General features: G+C 52.1%; 1 protein-coding gene across 1 annotated transcript; it reads left to right on the top strand.

Moving 5' to 3' along the window:
• The first annotated feature begins 3,277 nt into the window (after window positions 1–3,277).
• On the top strand, window positions 3,278–6,552 carry Sectm1 (secreted and transmembrane 1). The gene is made up of 6 exons (XM_090351780.1): window positions 3,278–3,319; window positions 4,843–4,961; window positions 5,175–5,495; window positions 5,788–5,841; window positions 5,998–6,108; window positions 6,468–6,552. Exons 2-5 carry the CDS (start codon window positions 4,886–4,888, stop codon window positions 6,081–6,083), a joined length of 537 nt encoding a protein of 178 aa, XP_090207906.1. The 5' UTR covers window positions 3,278–3,319; window positions 4,843–4,885; the 3' UTR covers window positions 6,084–6,108; window positions 6,468–6,552.
• The last annotated feature ends 12,948 nt before the right edge of the window (window positions 6,553–19,500 follow it).

Genomic DNA, 19,500 nt, shown 5'->3' with positions numbered 1-19,500 from the left:
TCTAACTGTGCCTAGGGGTGTGGTGTGAGGGTGAGAACAGAGGAAATGGGAAAATCGGGAACCACTGGATGAGGATGTGGGTGAGAGGGTTTGTGGTCCTGTTTGTTCCATCTGTGTTAATGCTTGAATTTCCCAGTAGTAAATAAAAGCTTCATTCCCCGTGCTTCCACCAGACCAAGCTCAGGCCCTGGCTGACTGACCTCTCCTGTCCCGGTGAGCCTCTCCCGGAAGACCTGACATCCCCCATGGGCTGGGAGGAGGCCATCCCCAAGGCACCTTCATAATGTTGAAAAGTCAGGTCCCGAAGGAGGGCTTTTAGGCTTTACCCACATCCCAAGGGTGAACATTTGCATCCTCTGGGCCCCTGGGAGCCCGTGTGAGCCTCACGCAGGGTCCTGGTGTATTGCTCCTCTCCGGGGCAGCAACACGGGAACGGGGAGGGACACACAGGGCCAGCCTGTAGTCCCCCGAGCCGAGCGAGATGGTAAGTGTTGAAGACCCAGCCCTCCCCCAATCACCGGGGAAGAAAGAACCACGCTGAGTCGGAAGCAGTGTTAACCATGAAAGCGCATCAGATCTCTCTGCTGATCTCTGATGCTCTCCTCTCTTTATTGCGTCAGACAATTAGTTATATACTGTTAGAGTAGGAGAAGGTGGGCACTGGGAAGCTAGCCAATAGGAAGAGGGCCTCTGTGCTACCACTAAGGGTCTGGGTGGGGCTTTCAGGTTCTGGGCAGGACAGGTGCAGGAAAGCGCAAGACCTGAGCTGCTGCGAGACCCGCGAAGCTGCGGGGGGTTCAGTCGAGTCACGTACACAGAGATGCCTTAAGAGAGGTATGCAAAGGACCGAATGCCTGGTCAAAGCCCTTTAATTGCTGCTGAGCCAGAATCAGGCCTCAGAGATGGAGGTCAGGCCCCAACACTGGTGTGGCACTGGGGAAGGCCTCGCAGCAGAACAGGAGAGCGGGGTGAGAGCCAGAAGCCTCTCATCTGCAGGGCAGATCCCACAGCCTTTGTGAGCCCGCCTTGAACCCCTGCAGTTAATCAGGAGCCATGGGCCCTCTGGACCCAATATGCCACTTGGAATGTGGGGTGCCAGGCCATGCTGCCAATTCTCTATCAGAGCAGAGGGGCATTCCTGAGAGGCCACCCCGCCTGTCCCCCAGGGTCTGCCGGACCACCCTGTATCTTGTTTCCAGTCCCCTTGGCCATCGTGGGTCACAGAGGGATGCAGTTACAACCCGGATCCTACCACTTACTGGTCACATGTGGTTCTTAGAATCAGACCCTATGCCTAAGTCAGAGCACGCCCGGCCCCGAGAGTGCTCGGGGGACCTGCAGGAGTGGGGACAGACCCCCCCCCGCCCCTAGGGTCTCTTGGTCCTCACTCAGCCACGCACTTGGCCACGCATCTCTGAGCAGAGTAGGCACCTACTGTGCTTTGGGATGAGGATGTCCCAGAATGACCAGCAGGTTCCCTCCAAGCCGGGCCCTCAGGACATCGGCGGTGCCGGAAGCAGGGGCTCACTGCTGTTCTAGGAAGACACCCCTGAGCCCTGGCTCATGCAGCACGCTTAAGGAAATGCCAAACGATGGGCAGTGGTTCCTGGAAAAGCAAGAACAGGAATCAGCTGACTGGCCACCCAGCCCTGCTGTCTCTGCCCACCCTCCCCTCCAGCAGGGCAGCTACTGGAGGTGACTGGATGTTCAACCAAAGCTGCCCCCCGAGTCCCCTTGGCTTCCAGAAACCGATCTCAGCTTGGAGCCCCATGCCTGCCAGTGAGCTGGGGAAGGTGGGGCAGGAAGGGTGGGGAGTTGACCTGCTCACCCACAGCCAGAGATCCCGCATCCCTTCAGCTTCTGATTTTGTTCTGAGCTGATGTTACGAGGAGCCATCCAGGTCGTTGGAAAGAACTGGGAACGTCCAGCAGCAGAGTGGAAAGCCAGTCTAAGCCGGCACAGGCGTGGAGGGGGAAGGCACAAACTCAGGCTGCTGTCGTACTGTGAACAGATTGCTCTGACGAAGTCTGGGCACAACCACATGTGTGGTGTAGTCTTGGGGAAGCTGGGCTCTCGTTCTCTCACCAGCCTCCAGTGTGGAGTGCTTCAAAGGGGCAGCTTTGGAGTAGGTGTAAACAAAACACACTCCGTGTCTAAATAAAGTAGAGTTACCAGGCATGGTGTTTCATACCTATAATTCCAGAAGTAGGAGGCTGAGATGGGAATAGCTCAAGTTTTAGTGAGACCCTATCAAAAGAAAAAAAAAAAAGAAAAGAGGGAAGGGAGGGGAGGGGCTGGGGTGTGACCTCGTGGTAAGTGCCAGGCAGCAGGCATGAAGCCCTGGGCTCCATTCCTCAGCACCACAGACACAGAAAGGGCTGGAAGTGGCACTGTTGCTCAGATGGTAGAGCTCTGGCCTTGTGAGAGAGGCTCAGGGGCTGTCCAGGCCCTGAGCTCAAGGCCTGAGCACAGAGCCAGGAACTTCCAGGCCAGAGCGCCGGCTCCCCATCCGCCTTGGTGCGCAGGGCCAGATGCCTGGCTGTCAGCCTCAGCTGCACTCAGGAAGGAGCAGGTGACAGGCAGAGCACAGGTGCGTGCTCCTGGCACAGGCGGGAGAGAGGCAGCCACGCAGTGGGGTTCAAAGCAAGCCAGGCTGTGTGGCGACCCCACAGAATGAACCTATCACTGTTGACATTCAGAATGAGCAGTGAAGTGATCACAAATAGCAATTCCAATTCCAATTGCGCTCCTTGATTGACTTTGCTTCAACTAGGACTTGTGACTGATCTAACACACAGGAAACTTGTGACCAGTTCACCTTAACTCTCTCTATTCCTGAAACTTTTTCTTTGCAAATGGCCTCATTTCCTGGCAGCCCCATTTTTAGGCTCAGAACATCATTTCTCCATGCAGGATCTCCACATTCCAGTGGGGCCTGGGGGTGGGGGTGGGGGGCCCCACACCCGGGATTCTGCCTGCTAGCACGCTGGCTCACAGAAGCAACGTTTGCAGTTTCAGCCCAGGCCACGTCAGCCAACTTGGGGCTGGGTCCAAGGGCTGTATGTATCTAAAACTGGGTTCTTCCAGCCTCTGCCCCTCGTCTTTGAGATTCACAGTGCATTTCTGCTCTCATTAACACATGGGGAGCACTCTACCAAGAGCAACCCGGTTCTCTAAGAGCACAAGATCGTTCCTAGAATTCTGCAGCTTCCCAGAATGGGTTTCCTTCCGGCACGTCCTCCTCCAGCCCCGCCCACCGCCCAGCTCAGCTGTCCTCTGGGCTGCAGGGGCAGAACGCGGTTGGCAGCAGAGGCAGCAGGTAAGAGGCTAGGGCATGAGCCAAGGAGAGCATGGGGTGAGCAGGGCTGGGAGACTGCACAGGACACCCAGCCCCTCGGCGTGAGCCCCTCACAGCCGTGCCCAGTGAGGGCAGGACCGAGTCACAGGCTGTGAAGGGGCTGGGGGCAGGAGGGGAGGTGAAGGGGCAGGGGCTGCTTCACAGCCTTGTGCCCTCCCAGCCCCGCACTCCGGGGCGTCCTGATGTTTCTGGGCTCAAGGGTAGTGCTCTACTACAGCTCCATGTCCACCTGTTCGGTGACTCCCTGGAGACAAGAGCCTCACAGACCCCGCCTCCGCTGTCTTTGAACAGCAGTCCTCAGATCTCAGCCTTCTGAGGAGCTAGGACTAGCTTGAGCTCAGGGCCTGAGCACTGTCCTTGGGCTTTCTCAAGGCTAGAGCCTTATCACTTGAGCCACAGCACCACTTCCAGCTTTTTCTATGTATGTGGTACCGAGGAATCGAACCCGGGTCTTTGGGAATGCTAGGCAAACACTCAACCACTAGGCCACACTCCTTGCCATGAAATAACTGTTAAAGGCTGTGGAATGTAAGTGTTTACAGAATTAAGAGAAAACATTTCAGAAAATGGATTACAGATGTATTTTACCACTGGAATAATTGAAGTTATGGCCAGTGGGTATGGTGTGTTCCCTAGGGATTGGAAGACACTAACCAAAACAATATTAATTCCTGATCAACACAGAGTGTGGAGTAGAATATCACGAACAATGTGCAAAGATAGCACCAGGTAATCAAAATAATGGGCTATCAGTGGGTGTGCAATCTTTTATTGGTCCTCACAGTACCAACACTTCTATAAACTTAGAGCTGCTCAAAATAAGTACGAAGGCCCTACAACTGGTAAATGGGTTGTTCTCTGGGGTGGGGGGATTTGAAGATGCAGAGATGGGGGATGAGGAAGAACAAGTGCAATCCTGCTGCACAGCGGACACTGTGTGTGAGTGACATGTGTAACTGGGGGGGGGGACCAGAGGGGTGACAGTGTCTAAAATGGTATATACTCATTACCTGACTTACGTGGTAGGAACCCCTCTGTACAATTTATTAATAACAATAAAGTTCTATTTTAAACATCAGAAGCAAGGAACAAAAGAAAAATAAGCACAGTGTCCTCTGGCACAATCCTGCTGGCCTGACTTAACGTAGCCCTGAGGCAGAGCACACAGGGCCGTGGGCTTGACTGAGTGTGGGGCCGGGGGCTGGGGGTGGGAGGCAAACTCTGCCTTCCCTGGGCCTCCCTGCAGGGCCGGGGGCTGGCTGCATCCCTCGGCCCTACTACCAAGTGCTGCTGACCCGAGGAAGCTCAAGGACTGGGGGAGGGGGGGCTCTGAAGCCCAGGGGCCGCTTCAGGCTCAGGCAGCCTGGACAGGGCTGGTCCTAGTGGAGCTGTCTTCAGGGCTGCCTCTCCCTGCCCGGGGTTGGACCGCCCCACCCACTCCACAGCAGCCCGGGGCCTCCACCCACCCTTCTCTTTTCCTGTAGTGTGTCTCAGGACTCGGGGTCCCTAGGCCTCCATCCACTGGCCATGCAGACCTGCCCTGTGTCCACCTTGCTCAGAGTCCTGCTGCTTCTGGCTGCCTCCTCCAGGGCTCAGAATGAACGTAGGTCTTCAAGTCCGGCCTTGGCTGCTGGGGCAGGGAGGCCCTGGCGAGAGAGGGCGAGAAGGACAGGCCTGGGTCGGGCTCAGATGGGCCCCGGCCCAGGGCGATGGCAGGCCTTGGGAGAGGGCGGTGGACACCTTTGGATCTGAGCTCACCGGGCTGCCACAGGGTGTCCTCTGGTTCCCAAGGGCCTGCCCACCCGTGCCCCCGCAGGCTGGGACGAGCCCGCCTGCACGCAGGGCAAGGTCTCGGTGTCCAGGGGCCAGCGCGCCGTGATGACCTGCAACATCTCCAACCCCTTCACGCACATCACCCTCCGCCTGAGCGGCCCCCGCGAGAACAGGACCGTCTTCAGCGTGGACCTGCCCCCCGGAGGCTCCTGGGTCTCCTCCCAGGACGGCTGGCAGCTCCTGGTTCAAGGGGGCCGGGCCCAGCTGGTGGTGGAGCCCGCACAGGACAGCCACGCGGGGCTGTACTCCTGGCGTCTGCACGGACACCAGCTGAATCACAGGAGCGTCTTCCTGAGCGTGCTGGGTGAGGGGTGTTGGCCGGGAGGACGGGGGGAGGGGAGAAGGAGGCAGGCAGCCATCCACACCTGAGGACGCCTGCACCCGCGCCAGCACACATGTCCCGGAGCTCCGCCGGGCCAGAACCCACCCTCCACCCCCCTCCTTCCCGGCAGAGCCCCTGCAGCCCTCCTCCTTCCCTGCAGCCCTCCTCTGGTGACTCACGCAGGGTGCAGGCCACCCCTCAGGAGTCGGATCTGGGGACTCCGGGCCTGTCCTGAGGCAGCACCTGCCCCCATGATGCTTCTCTCTCTCTGCAGGGTCCCAGGAGCAGAGCCAGACCCCCAGCCCTGGCCCCTCCCGGCCTCCACTGGGTAGGGGTTGCATGCCAGCCTCCAGGCCCTCACTGCGGGGGGCAGGGGAGTCTCTGCCACGGCTCCACCCCCACAGGGCTCCTCACTGCTCAGGAGGGGTGGGGGGCTCTGACCCAAGTGTTCACCGCCCCCCCCCCACTCTGGACCCTCCCACAGGCTCGAAGACAACGCGAGCAGGGCCAGAAACCCAGCCATGGCTGGCTGTTCTCTGCGTGACTCTGGTTCTGGGCAGCCAGGGCTAGAGCGGTGCTGTGCTGGCTGGACCAGGTATGGACCCCGGGGCCTGGCGCGGGGTCTGGGGAGACCTGGCCAGGGCCTGGTGCACCCCGGTCCCGCCAGGGGTGGGCGGTGGGAGGAGGTGGGACCTGGGCAGCCCAGACGGTGGGGGCCTACCAGCCCCAGCTTCCTTGGATGACAGTGGGGACCCTCTGTCCCTGGCCCTCACCTTTCACCCAAGATGGCATGGAGGAGGCTGTGGTCCCTGGGACCTGCCCGGGGAGGGCAATGGGGGCTGGACGCCAGGATGAATCAGCCCCCAGCCGTGGTAGGGAGCATGGAGCGCAAAGCCCGGGCTCTGACTGTGCGCTGCGTCTGCTTTGCGCAAATGTTCCGGATCTTTCTCACAGATGGAGAGGAGGAAGGTGCAGGGCCGGCCCTGAGCGTGGGCTCCCACCTGCAGGTCCTAGCGAGGGCAGCGTTACCACACACGGCTCCCCCAGCAGCCCCCCCCCCCCGGCAGAGCCTGCACCCCTCACCTGTGCCACACAGGGCGTTGTGTGCCCTTGTGTGCAATCCTTGGCTCCCATGCAAGGTTGAGGACAGAGGACCCAGGAGCCAAGCAGCGCCCTGAGCCCCCCAGCCGCCTCCAGCTGTCGGGTTGTGAGTGCACTTCCTTACTCTTGTGCAGTCTCTCCCAGTCCCTCCCTCCCACCTCCACACACCGAGTGTACAGCTCTCTTTCCCCCATCTTCAGAGGGCTCCACTGCTGCAGTTTTCCACCCTTTACCCTCGAGTCTGTGCCCTCCCCACTCTTGAAAATATACACACGAATACACCATACGTAAGGTAAAGAAGACAGAATCATCAAAAACTAAAAAAAAAAAGCCTGTGTCTTGAGAGTGTGTTTTAGGGAGTGTGTTGTTTGATATGGATATGAAGAGGTGTCTGGGCACTGGGCCTTGGTGTGTCTCACGTACGAGTCTCCTCTTTTGGTCTCACAGAATGTGAGTTTCTAGAATCCCATATAATTTACCGCACCCACCCCAGTGCACTTTAGTTCTAACACCTGCCTGTCAGAGAGAACATGCGTCATTTGTCTCTCCGATCTTGGCTTGCCCCACTTAACGTGGTTTGTTCCATCCATTTCCCTGCAAATGACATACCTTATTCTTTCTAATGTAGATGTAAAATTCCATTGGGTGTAGGTACCACGTGTTTTGGATCTGCTCCCCTGTGGTAAGGTACCTGAGCTCTTTCTATAGTTAGCTGTTGTGCGGCCATCCTTGTGGGGTCCTGGCTGTGACAGTCAGGGCAGATGCCCAGGTCTGGCTTGGCTGGGGTGTGGGGAAGGTCTAGGTTCAGATTTCTGGAGCCGGCGTGGTGGTACTAGTTTACAACCCCACCAGCTGTGCAGTAGGGTTCCTGTCTCCCCACATCCCAGACAGCATTTGCTGATCGAATTCACAATGTTGGCCATTCTGAGGGGGGTGAGGTGGGATCTCAGGGTTGTTTGGATTTGCATTTGCCTCACAGTTGGGGTGAGGAGCGTGTCTTTCGGTGTTTCTCTGCCATTCTCACCTCTTCTGAGCGGTCTCTCCCTAGCTCCCTTGCCCATTTAGTGACTGAGGTCTTTGATCCGCATGGAGTTTGCATATGAACATCCAGTTTTCCCAAGACCAATTACTGAAGAGATTATTTTTTTCCCGCTGTATCTTTCAGTCCCTTGTCAAATATCAGATAACTGCAAGTGTATGGTTTTATTTCTATATCTCCTAATCTATTCCATTGATCTTGAGGTCTATGTTTGTGCCAATACCAAGCTGTTTTTGTTATTATGCCTCTATATTAGAGTTTGGAGTCTGGTATTTTGTTACCACCTGCATGGTGTCTTGTTTTTTGCCTATTCTGTTATTCACGTGACTGTTTGGATCATTTTCTCTCTCTCATCATTGGGATTTTGATGGAGATTGCAATGAATCTGTACATCATGTTTGTCAGAATGGCCAGCTTTACAATACAGATTCTACCTATCCGTGAAGATGGGAGGTCTTTCCATTTCCTGGTGTCTTTCTTAGATTTCTTTCTTTAGATTTTGATTGTTTTCACTCTAAAGATCTTTTACACCTTTGATTAGGTTAATAATTAGATAATTTTGAGCATATTGCAAATGGCGTTGTTTTCGTGATTTCCCTCTCTGCTTGTTGGCATACAGAAAGGCCACTGATTTTTTTGCGGGCTAATTTTGTATCCTGTTACTTTGCCAAAGTGTTCGATCAGCTCTAGGAGCTTGGGAATGGAGTGTTTGTGGTTCTTTGGGTATAAGATCATGTCATCTGCAACGAGGGATAATTTGATGTCTTCTTTCCCTGTGTGATTCCTTCTATGTCCCTTTTTGTCTTATTGCGCTGCCTAGGAATTCCAGAGCTATGTTGAAGAGGAGCGAAGAGGGCAGACCTCCCCTTGTGCTTGACGCTAGAGGAAATGGTTTTAGATTTTCCTCATCGTGTTGGCTGTTGGTCTGTTATACAGCCTTTAGATTCTGAGGTGGGTTCCTTCTATTCCTAGCCTTCCCAGAGCTTTTAACATGAACGGATGGTGGATTTCTGTCAAAGGTTGTTTTCTGCATCTATTGAGATGACCATGTGGTTCTTGTCTTACTGTGAATGTGGGGAATTACATTTCTTGATTTACGTGTTCCAGCAACGGTGTATTTGTGGGATGAAGTCACTTGGTCATAATGTCTGATGGTTTTTGTTTCTGGATTCTGTTGGCTAATGTCTTGTTGGCTTTGCATCTATATCTATATGCATCAGAGAAACTGGTCTGTAGCTTTTTCTGTTTGTGTGGGGACACGTGTGATAGTGGCTTCATAGAATGAGTTTGGACTTGCTCCCTCTGTTTCTATTTCAGGGAAAGCTTGAGGAGTATTGGTGTTAGTTCATCTTTAAAAGTCTTGTAGAATTCAGTGGGAAATCCATCTGGGCCAGGGCTTTTCCTTGTCGGAAGGCTTATGATTGCTTCCTCAATCTTGTTGCGTGTCATTGCACTGTTTAATTGATTTATATATTCTCAGTTCAGCTTAGGCGGTTTGTCTCTATAAATCTGTCCATTTCTTCAAGGTTTTCCTTCTTTTTTGAGTATAAGTTTTTAAAGTAGCTCTTATAATCGCTTGGATTTCTTGGATGTTTATGGAATGTTTCCTGTGGCATCTCTGATTTCTCGATTTATAACTCATCTCTTCTTCATCAATTTCCCTAGTATTCTGTAAATTTTATTACTTTAAAAAAACACAGCTTTTTGTTCCATTGCTTTTATGTATAGTCTTTTTAGTCTCTGTTTCATTAGTTTCTCTCTTAATCTTTTTTTTTTCTCCAGTCCTGGGCTTGAGCTCAGGGCCTGAGCACTGTCCTTGGGCTTTCTCCAAGCTAGAGCTCTACTACTTGAGCCACAACACCACTTTTTTCTATATATATGATACCGAGGAATTGAACCAGGATCTTTGTGCATGCTAGGCAAGCACTCTATCCCTAGGCCACACTCCAGGTCCCAATTTCTTGTTTTTTTTTGTTTTTTTTTTTGTTTTTTTTAAGTCCAGTGCTTTTGCTACAATGATCTAGAAGTGTTTCCTCTGGGAAACACTCTGACAGTTCTGTATGCCTTTGTCAGGTAGGTGAGATTTTCTCTTATGATTGAAGACATTTCTGTTGTTAGTCCATTGAATAAGTTTTTTGAATGCCTTTGGTTTTGAATTCTTCCTCCTCATCGATCCCAACTATGCATAACTTTGATCTTTTGGCTGAAGTTGCCAATTCTTGGATTTTTTCCCTTCGGTGTATACAGATTTTTTTTTCATGCCTTTGATTTTTTTTTGTTCTAATTCCTCTGCTCTATCCTCAACTGCTGAGACTCTTGTTTTCCATTTCACTTATTCTGTTGCCTTGGTACTCAACTGTGCATTCCAATAGGGAAATGGAGCCATTTATGCCTCCACGTTCTTTGTTAAGGTCAGTTCTCATGGTGACAGTCTCATCTATCTGTGAGGTGTGTACTGTTTCTATTCTCTCCACATCTGTTTGGGCAACCTGTATGTCCTTTGTCATTCCGTCTGTTTGTTTTTGAATATCCCCTTTCATTTCTTTGGCCAGTTCTCTCTGCATTCCTTTGAAGGGTCCTTCGTCCTCCCTCTCTTCCTGCAAAGTTGTTGGCCTTTGGACTTGGTTAGTTGTCCTGGTTGCTCATGAATTTTGCAGTCTTTCCTGTGGTTTACCCGTTTGTATTCGGGGCCTGTTGCGGTCATTCAGGTTTGGTAGAGCACGGTTTGCTGGATAGATCACGGCTGGACGTTGCGTTTGCCAAACATGAGCTCTGGGAGGTGCAGACGGTGTAATGTGTCCCGGTCAATCCTGGGGCTCTCATCCAGTGTGTGGAGTGATCTGGTGTGCGGAGTGATCCAGTGTGCAGAGTGGTGATCTGGTGTGTGGAGTGGTGATCCGGTGTGTGTAGTGATCTGGTGTGTGGAGGGCTGATCTGGTGTGTGGAGGGGTGATCTGATGTGCGGAGGGGTGATCCGGTGTGCAGAGGGGTGATCCGGTGTGCGGAGTGATCCAGTGTGCAGAGTGGTGATCCGGTGTGTGGAGGGGTGACCTGGTGTGTGGAGTGATCTGGTGTGTGGAGTGGTGATCCGGTGTGTGGAGGGGTGATCCGGTGTGTGGAGGGGTGACCTGGTGTGTGGAGTGGTGATCGGTGTGTGGAGGGGTGATCTGGTGTGCAGAGGGGTGATCTGATGTGTGGAGGGGTGATCCGGTGTGTGGAGTATCCAGTGTGCAGAATGGTGATCTGGTGTGTGGAGTGATCCAGTGTGTGGAGGGGTGATCTGGTATGTGGAGGGGTGATCTGGTGTGTGGAGGGGTGACTCGGTGTGTGGAGGGGTGACTCGGTGTGTGGAGGGGTGACCTGGTGTGCGGAGGGGTGACCTGGTGTGTGGAGGGGTGATCTGGTGTGTGGAGGGGTGATCTGGTGAGTGGAGGGGTGACTCGGTGTGTGGAGGGGTGACCTGGTGTGTGGAGGGGTGATCTGGTGTGTGGAGGGGTGACCTGGTGTGTGGAGTGATCTGGTGTGTGGAGGGGTAACCTGGTGTGTGGAGGGGTGATCTGGTGTGTGGAGGGGTGACCTGGTGTGTAGAGTGATCTGGTGTGCGGAGTGATCTGGTGTGTGGAGTGATCTGGTGTGTGGAGGGGTGATACGGTGTTTGGAGGGGTGATCTGGTGTGTGGAGGGGTGATCTGGTATGTGGAGGAGTCATCTGGTGTGTGGAGGAGTCATCTGGTGTGCGGAGTGCTCTGGTGTGTGGAGTCATCTGGTCTGTGGAGGGGTGATCTGGTGTGTGGAGTGATCTGGTGTGCGGAGTGATCTGGTATGTGGAGGAGTCATCTGGTGTGTGGAGTGATCTGGTGTGTGGAGGAGTCATCTGGTGTGTGCAGTGATCTGGTGTGTGGAGGAGTCATCTGGTGTGTGGAGGAGTCATCTGGTGTGTGGAGTGATCTGGTGTGTGGAGTGATCTCGTGTGTGGAGGAGTCATCTGGTGTGTGGAGTGATCTGGTGTGTGGAGGAGTCATCTGGTGTGTGGAGTGATCTGGTGTGTGGAGTCATCTGGTGTGTGGAGGAGTCATCTGGTGTGTGGAGTGATCTGGTGTGTGGAGTGATCTGGTGTGTGGAGGAGTCATCTGGTGTGTGGAGTGATCTGGTGTGTGGAGGAGTCATCTGGTGTGTGGAGTGATCTGGTGTGCGGAGGAGTCATCTGGTGTGTGGAGTGATCTGGTGTGTGGAGTGATCTGGTGTGTGGAGGAGTCATCTGGTGTGTGGAGTGATCTGGTGTGTGGAGGAGTCATCTGGTATGTGGAGTGATCTGGTGTGCGGAGGAGTCATCTGGTGTGTGGAGGAGTCATCTGGTGTGTGGAGTGATCTGGTGTGTGGAGGAGTCATCTGGTGTGTGGAGTGATCTGGTGTGTGGAGTGATCTGGTGTGTGGAGGAGTCATCTGGTGTGTGGAGGAGTCATCTGGTGTGTGGAGTGATCTGGTGTGTGGAGGAGTCATCTGGTGTGTGGAGTGATCTGGTGTGTGGAGTGATCTGGTGTGTGGAGTGATCTGGTGTGTGGAGGAGTCATCTGGTGTGTGGAGTGATCTGGTGTGTGGAGGAGTCATCTGGTGTGTGGAGTGATCTGGTGTGTGGAGGAGTCATCTGGTGTGTGGAGTGATCTGGTGTGTGGAGTGATCTCGTGTGTGGAGGAGTCATCTGGTGTGTGGAGTCATCTGGTGTGTGGAGTCATCTGGTGTGTGGAGTGATCTGGTGTGTGGAGTGATCTGGTGTGTGGAGTGATCTGGTGTGTGGAGGAGTCATCTGGTGTGTGGAGTGATCTGGTGTGTGGAGGAGTCATCTGGTGTGTGGAGTCATCTGGTGTGTGGAGTCATCTGGTGTGTGGAGGAGTCATCTGGTGTGTGGAGTGATCTGGTGTGTGGAGGAGTCATCTGGTGTGTGGAGTGATCTGGTGTGTGGAGGGGTGATCTGGTGTGTGGAGTGATCTGGTGTGTGGAGGAGTCATCTGGTGTGTGGAGTGATCTGGTGTGTGGAGTGATCTCGTGTGTGGAGGAGTCATCTGGTGTGTGGAGGAGTCATCTGGTGTGTGGAGTGATCTGGTGTGTGGAGTGATCTGGTGTGTGGAGTCATCTGGTGTGTGGAGTCATCTGGTGTGTGGAGGAGTCATCTGGTGTGTGGAGTGATCTGGTGTGTGGAGGAGTCATCTGGTGTGTGGAGTGATCTGGTGTGTGGAGTGATCTCGTGTGTGGAGGAGTCATCTGGTGTGTGGAGGAGTCATCTGGTGTGTGGAGTGATCTGGTGTGTGGAGTGATCTGGTGTGTAGAGGAGTCATCTGGTGTGTGGAGTGATCTGGTGTGTGGAGGAGTCATCTGGTGTGTGGAGTGATCTGGTGTGTGGAGGGGTGATCTGGTGTGTGGAGTCATCTGGTGTGTGGAGTCATCTGGTGTGTGGAGGAGTCATCTGGTGTGTGGAGTGACCTGGTGTGTGGAGGGGTGACCTGGTGTGTGGAGTGATCTGGTGTGTGGAGGAGTCATCTGGTGTGTGGAGGGGTGACCTGGTGTGTGGAGGGGTGATCTGGTGTGCGGAGTGATCTGGTGTGTGGAGTGATCTGGTGTGTGGAGTGGTGACCTGGTGTGTGGAGTGATCTGGTGTGTGGAGGAGTCATCTGGTGTGTGGAGGGGTGACCTGGTGTGTGGAGTGGTGATCTGGTGTGTGGAGTGATCTGGTGTGTGGAGTGATCTGGTGTGTGGAGGGGTGACCTGGTGTGTGGAGTGATCTGGTGTGTGGAGGAGTCATCTGGTGTGTGGAGTGATCTGGTGTGCAGAGTGGTGATCTGGTGTGTGAAGTGATCTGGTGTGCGGGCCTAGATTTGGGCCCAGGGGCCTGTTCCTGTGTCCTGGCCCGATTTCGTGTCTGTGGTGGAGACTCCCACAGTCGGGGTGGGGGTTCGCCCGGGCCACGTCCTGGAAGGGCGTCCACTTCCAGAGGGGCCAGGAGCAGCATTCCAACACCCTGCTCCTGCCTGAGCCCTGGGTTTGTGGCACAGGTTCCCCCCCCCCCTGGTCCTGGGGTGGGTGTGGAGGGGCCCGGCTCCACCGGGCTGTGCAGGAGACTGCTGCCCCCCCCCGAGCCCGGCTGTGTCCCAGGTTGGCTCCTTCTTGGCCCCAGGCTCCTATGGGCCACTCTTGCAGCTTAGCCTTGCTGTAGGCTCAGGACAGGGAGTGGAAGGAAGGCACTTGGCAGTTTTCTGTCCTTGTGTGTCAGGTACAAGACTGTCTTCGTTTGGGGTTCTGTCCATCTGTGTCTGTCCTGGTCGTCCACCTCTGGGGAGAAGTGCACACTAGCTCTCTGCTCCATTAGACTGAGCTACAGTGAGTGCCTATTGCTTTGCTGCCATCTTGACTGGAACTTTCTTTTTGGTTTTGGGGGTTATTTTGTTTTGTTTGCTGGTTCTGAGCTTCTTTTGCTCAAGTCTAGCACTCGACCATTTGAGCCATGGCTCCACTTCTGGTTTTTTTGTTTGGGTAACTGATTGGACCTCCTGGCTGGGCTGGCTTTGAACCTTGATCCTCAGGTCTCAACCTCTTGAGTATCTAGGATGGGAGGTGCGAGCCACGGCGCCGGCTTCACTTGTCTTCTGAATGAAAACAGCAGCAGTTTGGGGGCCTCCAGCTCTGTGTGCCTTGCAGTGGACTCCTGGCCACAGCAAGCCTGTCCTGCAGGGTGTGGCACAGCCCTACCACACACCAGCTCTCCTCCCTCAAGTCGCGCAGACAGGCTGTGTCAGCCCTGGTTCCTCGGGCTTGTCTTCCTGAATGGAGCTGAGGTCACTTGCTGCTTTCACATTAGGTGGGGGTAGTCCAGATTTCTTTTCCTCGTCCTTAGCTGGGGTCTGAGGGTTATGGTGTGAAGCCAGCTCGGGCATAAAAGGTCTTGAACCTTCTTCCAGTGAACTTCCAAAGGCAGACGTGCAGCTATACTCAAGTGGTAGAGCTCTAACCTTAAGTGTAAAAGCTAAGTGACAGCAACCAGGCCCTGAGTTTGAACGCCAGGGCTGGCACACCCTCACATGTACATATGTCAGTATAAGACATCCAAAAGAATCTAAAAATAAGCAGGAAGTTAAATTGAAGTCCTAGAAATGAAAAACAAAATGGAAAACTTCTCCAGAGGTGTAGATAGTGTGGAAAATGGAATCCCGGGTCTTGAAGATAGCACAGACATAGTAGAAAATGAAGAAGAAAATACAGAAAAGACCAAAGAACTATGCAAAGGAATTCATGAGAACTTTAGGGCTCTATTAAAAGACAAAACTGGGCCAGGAGTTTGGCCTAGTGGTAGAGTGCTTGCCTAGCATGCCCGAAGACCCGGGTTCCATTCCTCGTTACCACATACATAGAAAAAAAAAAGCCAGAAGTGGTGCTGAGGCTCCAGTGGTAGAGCTCTAGCCTTGAGAAAACCCAAGGTCAGTGCTCAGGCCCTGAGTTCAGGCCCCAGGACTGGAAAAAAAAACTTATACGTAATGGGGATACCTGAACAAGAAGATGTAATGTTCTAAGACACAGAAAACATCCCAAATCTTAGAAAAGAAGCCCATCTAGGAGCACAAGGCTTTTAGAAAGTCCACAGACAACGAGAAAAGAACTTCCCCACATCACACGATAATTAGAACTACGCGCACAGAAAAGCAGGGAAAGAGACTGAAAGCTGCCAGAGAGAAAACCAGCTCATTTACCAGACATTTCCATATGGCCAGAGATCATTTTATGACTTGCATTTGCCTCACGGTCAGGGGTGAGGAGTGTGTCTTCTGGTGTTTCTCTGCCATTCTCACCTCTTCTGAGAGGTCTCTCCCTGGCTCCCTTGCCCACTTAGTGTCTGGTTATTAGTTTGGGGAGAGTTCATTTCTTAAGCTCCTTGTATATTTTGGATATTAGGCCTTTGCCTGATGTATTGCTGGTAAAGCCTTCTCCCAGTCTGTTGGCTGTCTTTCTAGTTTTTCATGTCCTTTGCTGTGAAGAAGCCTTGTAGCTTAATGTAGTCCCCTTTGTTGAGTCTCTCTCCTATGTGCTGTGCCCCTGGGCTCTATTCAGTAAGTCCCTGCCTGTGCCCATGGTTCTAGTGTTTCTCCTGCTCTTCCCTTGTAGTTTCAAAGTGTCAGGTCCAACGTGGACATCTCTAACGCACTTCGAGTTGATAATTCTGCATGGCGCCAAACAGGGATCCACTTGTAGTTTTCTGCATATGGCTGTCTGTTTTCTATACCAATTCTGGCTCTCATGTCAAGTAACGCTAAGTGTACATCTTTACTTCTGGGTCTTCTAGTCTGTTCTATTGATCTTCAAGCATGTTTGTGTGCCGGTACCAAGCTGTCATTTTTTTGTTGTTGTATTTTGAATCCTAGAGCTTGAGGCCTAGAATTGTGAAATCACCTGCATTGTTTTTTTTTTTTTTTTTGCCTAGAATTGCTTTGGCTATTTGAGGTCTTTTGTTCTGCATGAATTTTTTTGAATTGCTTTCTCTATTTGAGCAAAGAACTTCCTTGGGAGATGGCTAAAGATTGTGCTGGATTTGCAGCTCACCTGCAGTATGGCCATTTTCACTGATTCTGCCTGTCTTTCCATTCCCTGGTTTCACTGCAGAATTTTTTGCTTCCTTGACTAGGTTTATTCCTATTTTTTGAAGCTGTTCAAATGGAAGTGTTGTCCTGATTTCTCCTTCAGCTTGCACATTGCTGCTATATAGAAGGCTACTGAAGTTTGTGTGTTGATTTTGTATCCTGTTTCTTTGCCAAAGTTACTGATCAGCTGTAGAAACTTGGGATGGAGATACAAGATTATGTCATGTGCAAATGGGGGTAATGTGACTTTGTCTTTCCTTATGTGAATACCTCTGATATCTATTTCTTAGCTTATTGCCCTGGGTAGGAGTTCTAGAATTATATTGGAAAGAGTAGAGAGAGTGCATATCCTTGCCTTGTTTCTGATTTTAGAGAAAATGGTTTCGATTTTAAAGTTTCTTGCCACTCCTGGGGCTTGAACTCAGGGCCTGGGCACAGTTCTTGGGCTCTCTCAAGGCTAGAGCTCTACCACTTGAGTCTCAGCACCACTCTGGCCTTTTCCGTGTGTGTGGTGCCAAGGAATGGAACCCAGGTCTTCGTGTGTGCAAGGCAAGCACTTTACCACTGGGACACACTCCGGCCCAGCTTTTTACCATTCAGTACAGTGTTAGCTGTTGGTTCAAATTGTATTATGTTGAGTTATGTCCCTTCTGTTCCTAACTTTTCCAGAGCTTTTACCATGAACAGATGTTGGATGTTGTCAGAGTTTCTTTCTACATCTACTGGGGTGACAATGTGATTCTTGTCTTCTTAATGTGGTGTATTATGTTGATTAATGTATATTAAACCAGCCTTGCATTTCTGGGATAAAACCCTCTTGGATCAGAATATATTTTTATTAGTTTTTTAGTTCTTTTGATTGGTATTTTATTAAGGAGCTTTGCATTTATGTTCATCAGAGAGATAGATTTACAGTTCTTTTTTCATTGGGTCTCTACCTGGTGTGGGGATGAGTGTAATGATGTTTCATAAACTGTGTTTGCAAAAAAGCCAGAAGTGGTGCTGTGGCTCAAGTGGTAGAGCTCTAGCCTTGAGAAAGCCCAAGGACACTGCTCAGGCCCTGAGTTCTAGCCCCAGAACTGGCAAATAAAATAAAATGTGTTTGGCATTGGTACTTCTTCTGTTTCCTGAAAAGAAGCAGTGCTGGTGTTAGTTCATCTTTAGTCTTGCAGAATTATTCCTGAACCACTGGGACCTGGACTTTTCTTTGCTGGAAAGTGCCGGGGCCAGCCGGCAGCAAACCAGGGTTCACGGATTGGGATTCCTGAAATAGGGGCAAGGACTAGGAAAAAATAGAAGAGAGACAAACCGATGGAGTTCGGGAGGACTACAGCCCAAGTCAGCAGTCCAAGAAGACTGTGAGCTCCAGACTGCCGCCTAAGACTCTCTGTTTATTTTAAGTTCCGACCTTAAATACTCTTCTTAAAACTAGGGAACTGCCAGAGGCTACATTCATACGAAATAGTAAACAAGTCACATATAGGATAAATGAGAAAGGATTAACATTGCTTAAAGTCATCATGATAAGAACTGATTGACATTGCTTAAAGTCATCCTGATAAGAACTGATTGACATTGCTTAAAGTTATCCTGATAAGAGCTGATTGACATTGCTTAAAGTTATCCTGATAAGAGTTACTTCCTTGTGTATACAGTTGTGTAGGTCCAAGGTCAGGTCCAAGGTCATTGACCCCACAGTCGGTCCCCAACAGGAAAGCTCTTTATTACTTTCTTCATCACAGTGTTTCTACCCTGACACCCAGAATTTGTGTTTTTCATTGACGGTGAGATTTGTTTCTTGAAGATAACTGATGGTTGGAATTTTTTTTTTTTTTGCCAGTCCTGAGGCTTTAACTCTGGGCCTGGGCGCTGTCCCTGAGCTCTTCAGCTCAAGGCTAGCACTCTACCACTTTGAACCACAGCCCCACTTCTGGTTTTCTGGTGGTTAATTGGAAATAAGATTCTCGTGGACCTTCCTGCCCGGCTGGCTCTGAACCCTAGTCCTCCGCCTCCTGAGCAGCTGAGATTGCAGGTGGCTGCCACTGGTGCCCGGGGAATGTTAATTTTTTTTGTCCTGTGTCTGCATGCAAGTTTCAAGCGGGTTGCCCCATGTTGGCTTCGTCAGTACGAGACAGCCAGGATTCTCATCACAGGGCGCCCCACCTGATCTTTTGCTTTGCTTTTGCAAGTTGGTACTCATTTGCCAAGAGTAAGACGTTGAGCAGTCTATGGTCCGCTGGGGAGGGGGTGATGCCTAGTGAACGTGAGGATAAGTGAGTCGCATTCTGAGGACCCTCCATAGGCGGTGACTGGGTGGCTCCAGTCTGACACATCTGGAGGTGAGAAGGGACTGTGGTCTCGACAGGGCCACCAGCTTCTCCTGAAGCATGCTGCCATGGAGGAGACTGCTCCAGTGGACAGTCAGTCCCCTAACCAAGACCTTGCCCTGGGGGGGCTCAGAAGGCGAGAGCACTCCTGTGTTTGGTGGGCCAGCAGAGCCCAGTCCCCTGGTCGGGGTCCCTGCTCCTTCGTTCCCAGGCCAACGCCTTGGCTAAAGGGATTCTTCACACTCTCATTATGTCCTCTTCAAACGTCCCTCCGAGGCACGGTGTCAGTGCGTACGTGGCTCTGACTTTATTGGACCATAAGCGGAGTCCGCAGGGTTCAAATTGTTCGTTGTGCGGCCTCATACATGCCTGCACACGTGGAATTTCATCGCATTTGCCTGTTTTCTGGCGGAATGACTCCAAACACAAGACTGGATAACAACTTCCAGTCCCATTCCAAGCCATTGCAATAAAATCTCATCACTTTGTTTGTTATAGAGGTAAAGCCTGACACAGTCCACTCTGCCAAGATTTGTCCTGAAAGGCTTTCAGGTACATCAGGACAGCTCCTCCATAACACACAGCCAGGCCCCGCGCTGCACAGCTCCTCTCCTGCCCGAAGCTCCAGGTCTTTTCCTTCACTGGTGTTTGTCACAGCAGGCTCTGTGCTCGCTCACCTTGGCAAGTTCAGATCACACACAATCTGACGGTGCCTGGAGATAGAGACAAGACCAGCTGTCCTCCCACGACCTCACCACACAGGGAACCTCCCCGGAGAAGGAGGGACCTTCCCACATGGCCTGGGACCTGCAGTGCCTGCTGTGGTGGCTCCTGTGGTCACAAGATGACACTCCCCACTGTCCTGTGTGAGCAGACCGAGCAGGGACAGGCTGACCCAAC

This window comes from Megascapheus bottae, chromosome 17 (assembly GCF_031878675.1).
Source record: "Megascapheus bottae isolate mThoBot1 chromosome 17, mThoBot2.hap1, whole genome shotgun sequence".
Lineage (NCBI taxonomy): Eukaryota > Metazoa > Chordata > Mammalia > Rodentia > Geomyidae > Megascapheus > Megascapheus bottae.
Note: the sequence above shows the minus strand (reverse complement) of the source record. Positions and strands in the feature narration are given on the sequence as shown.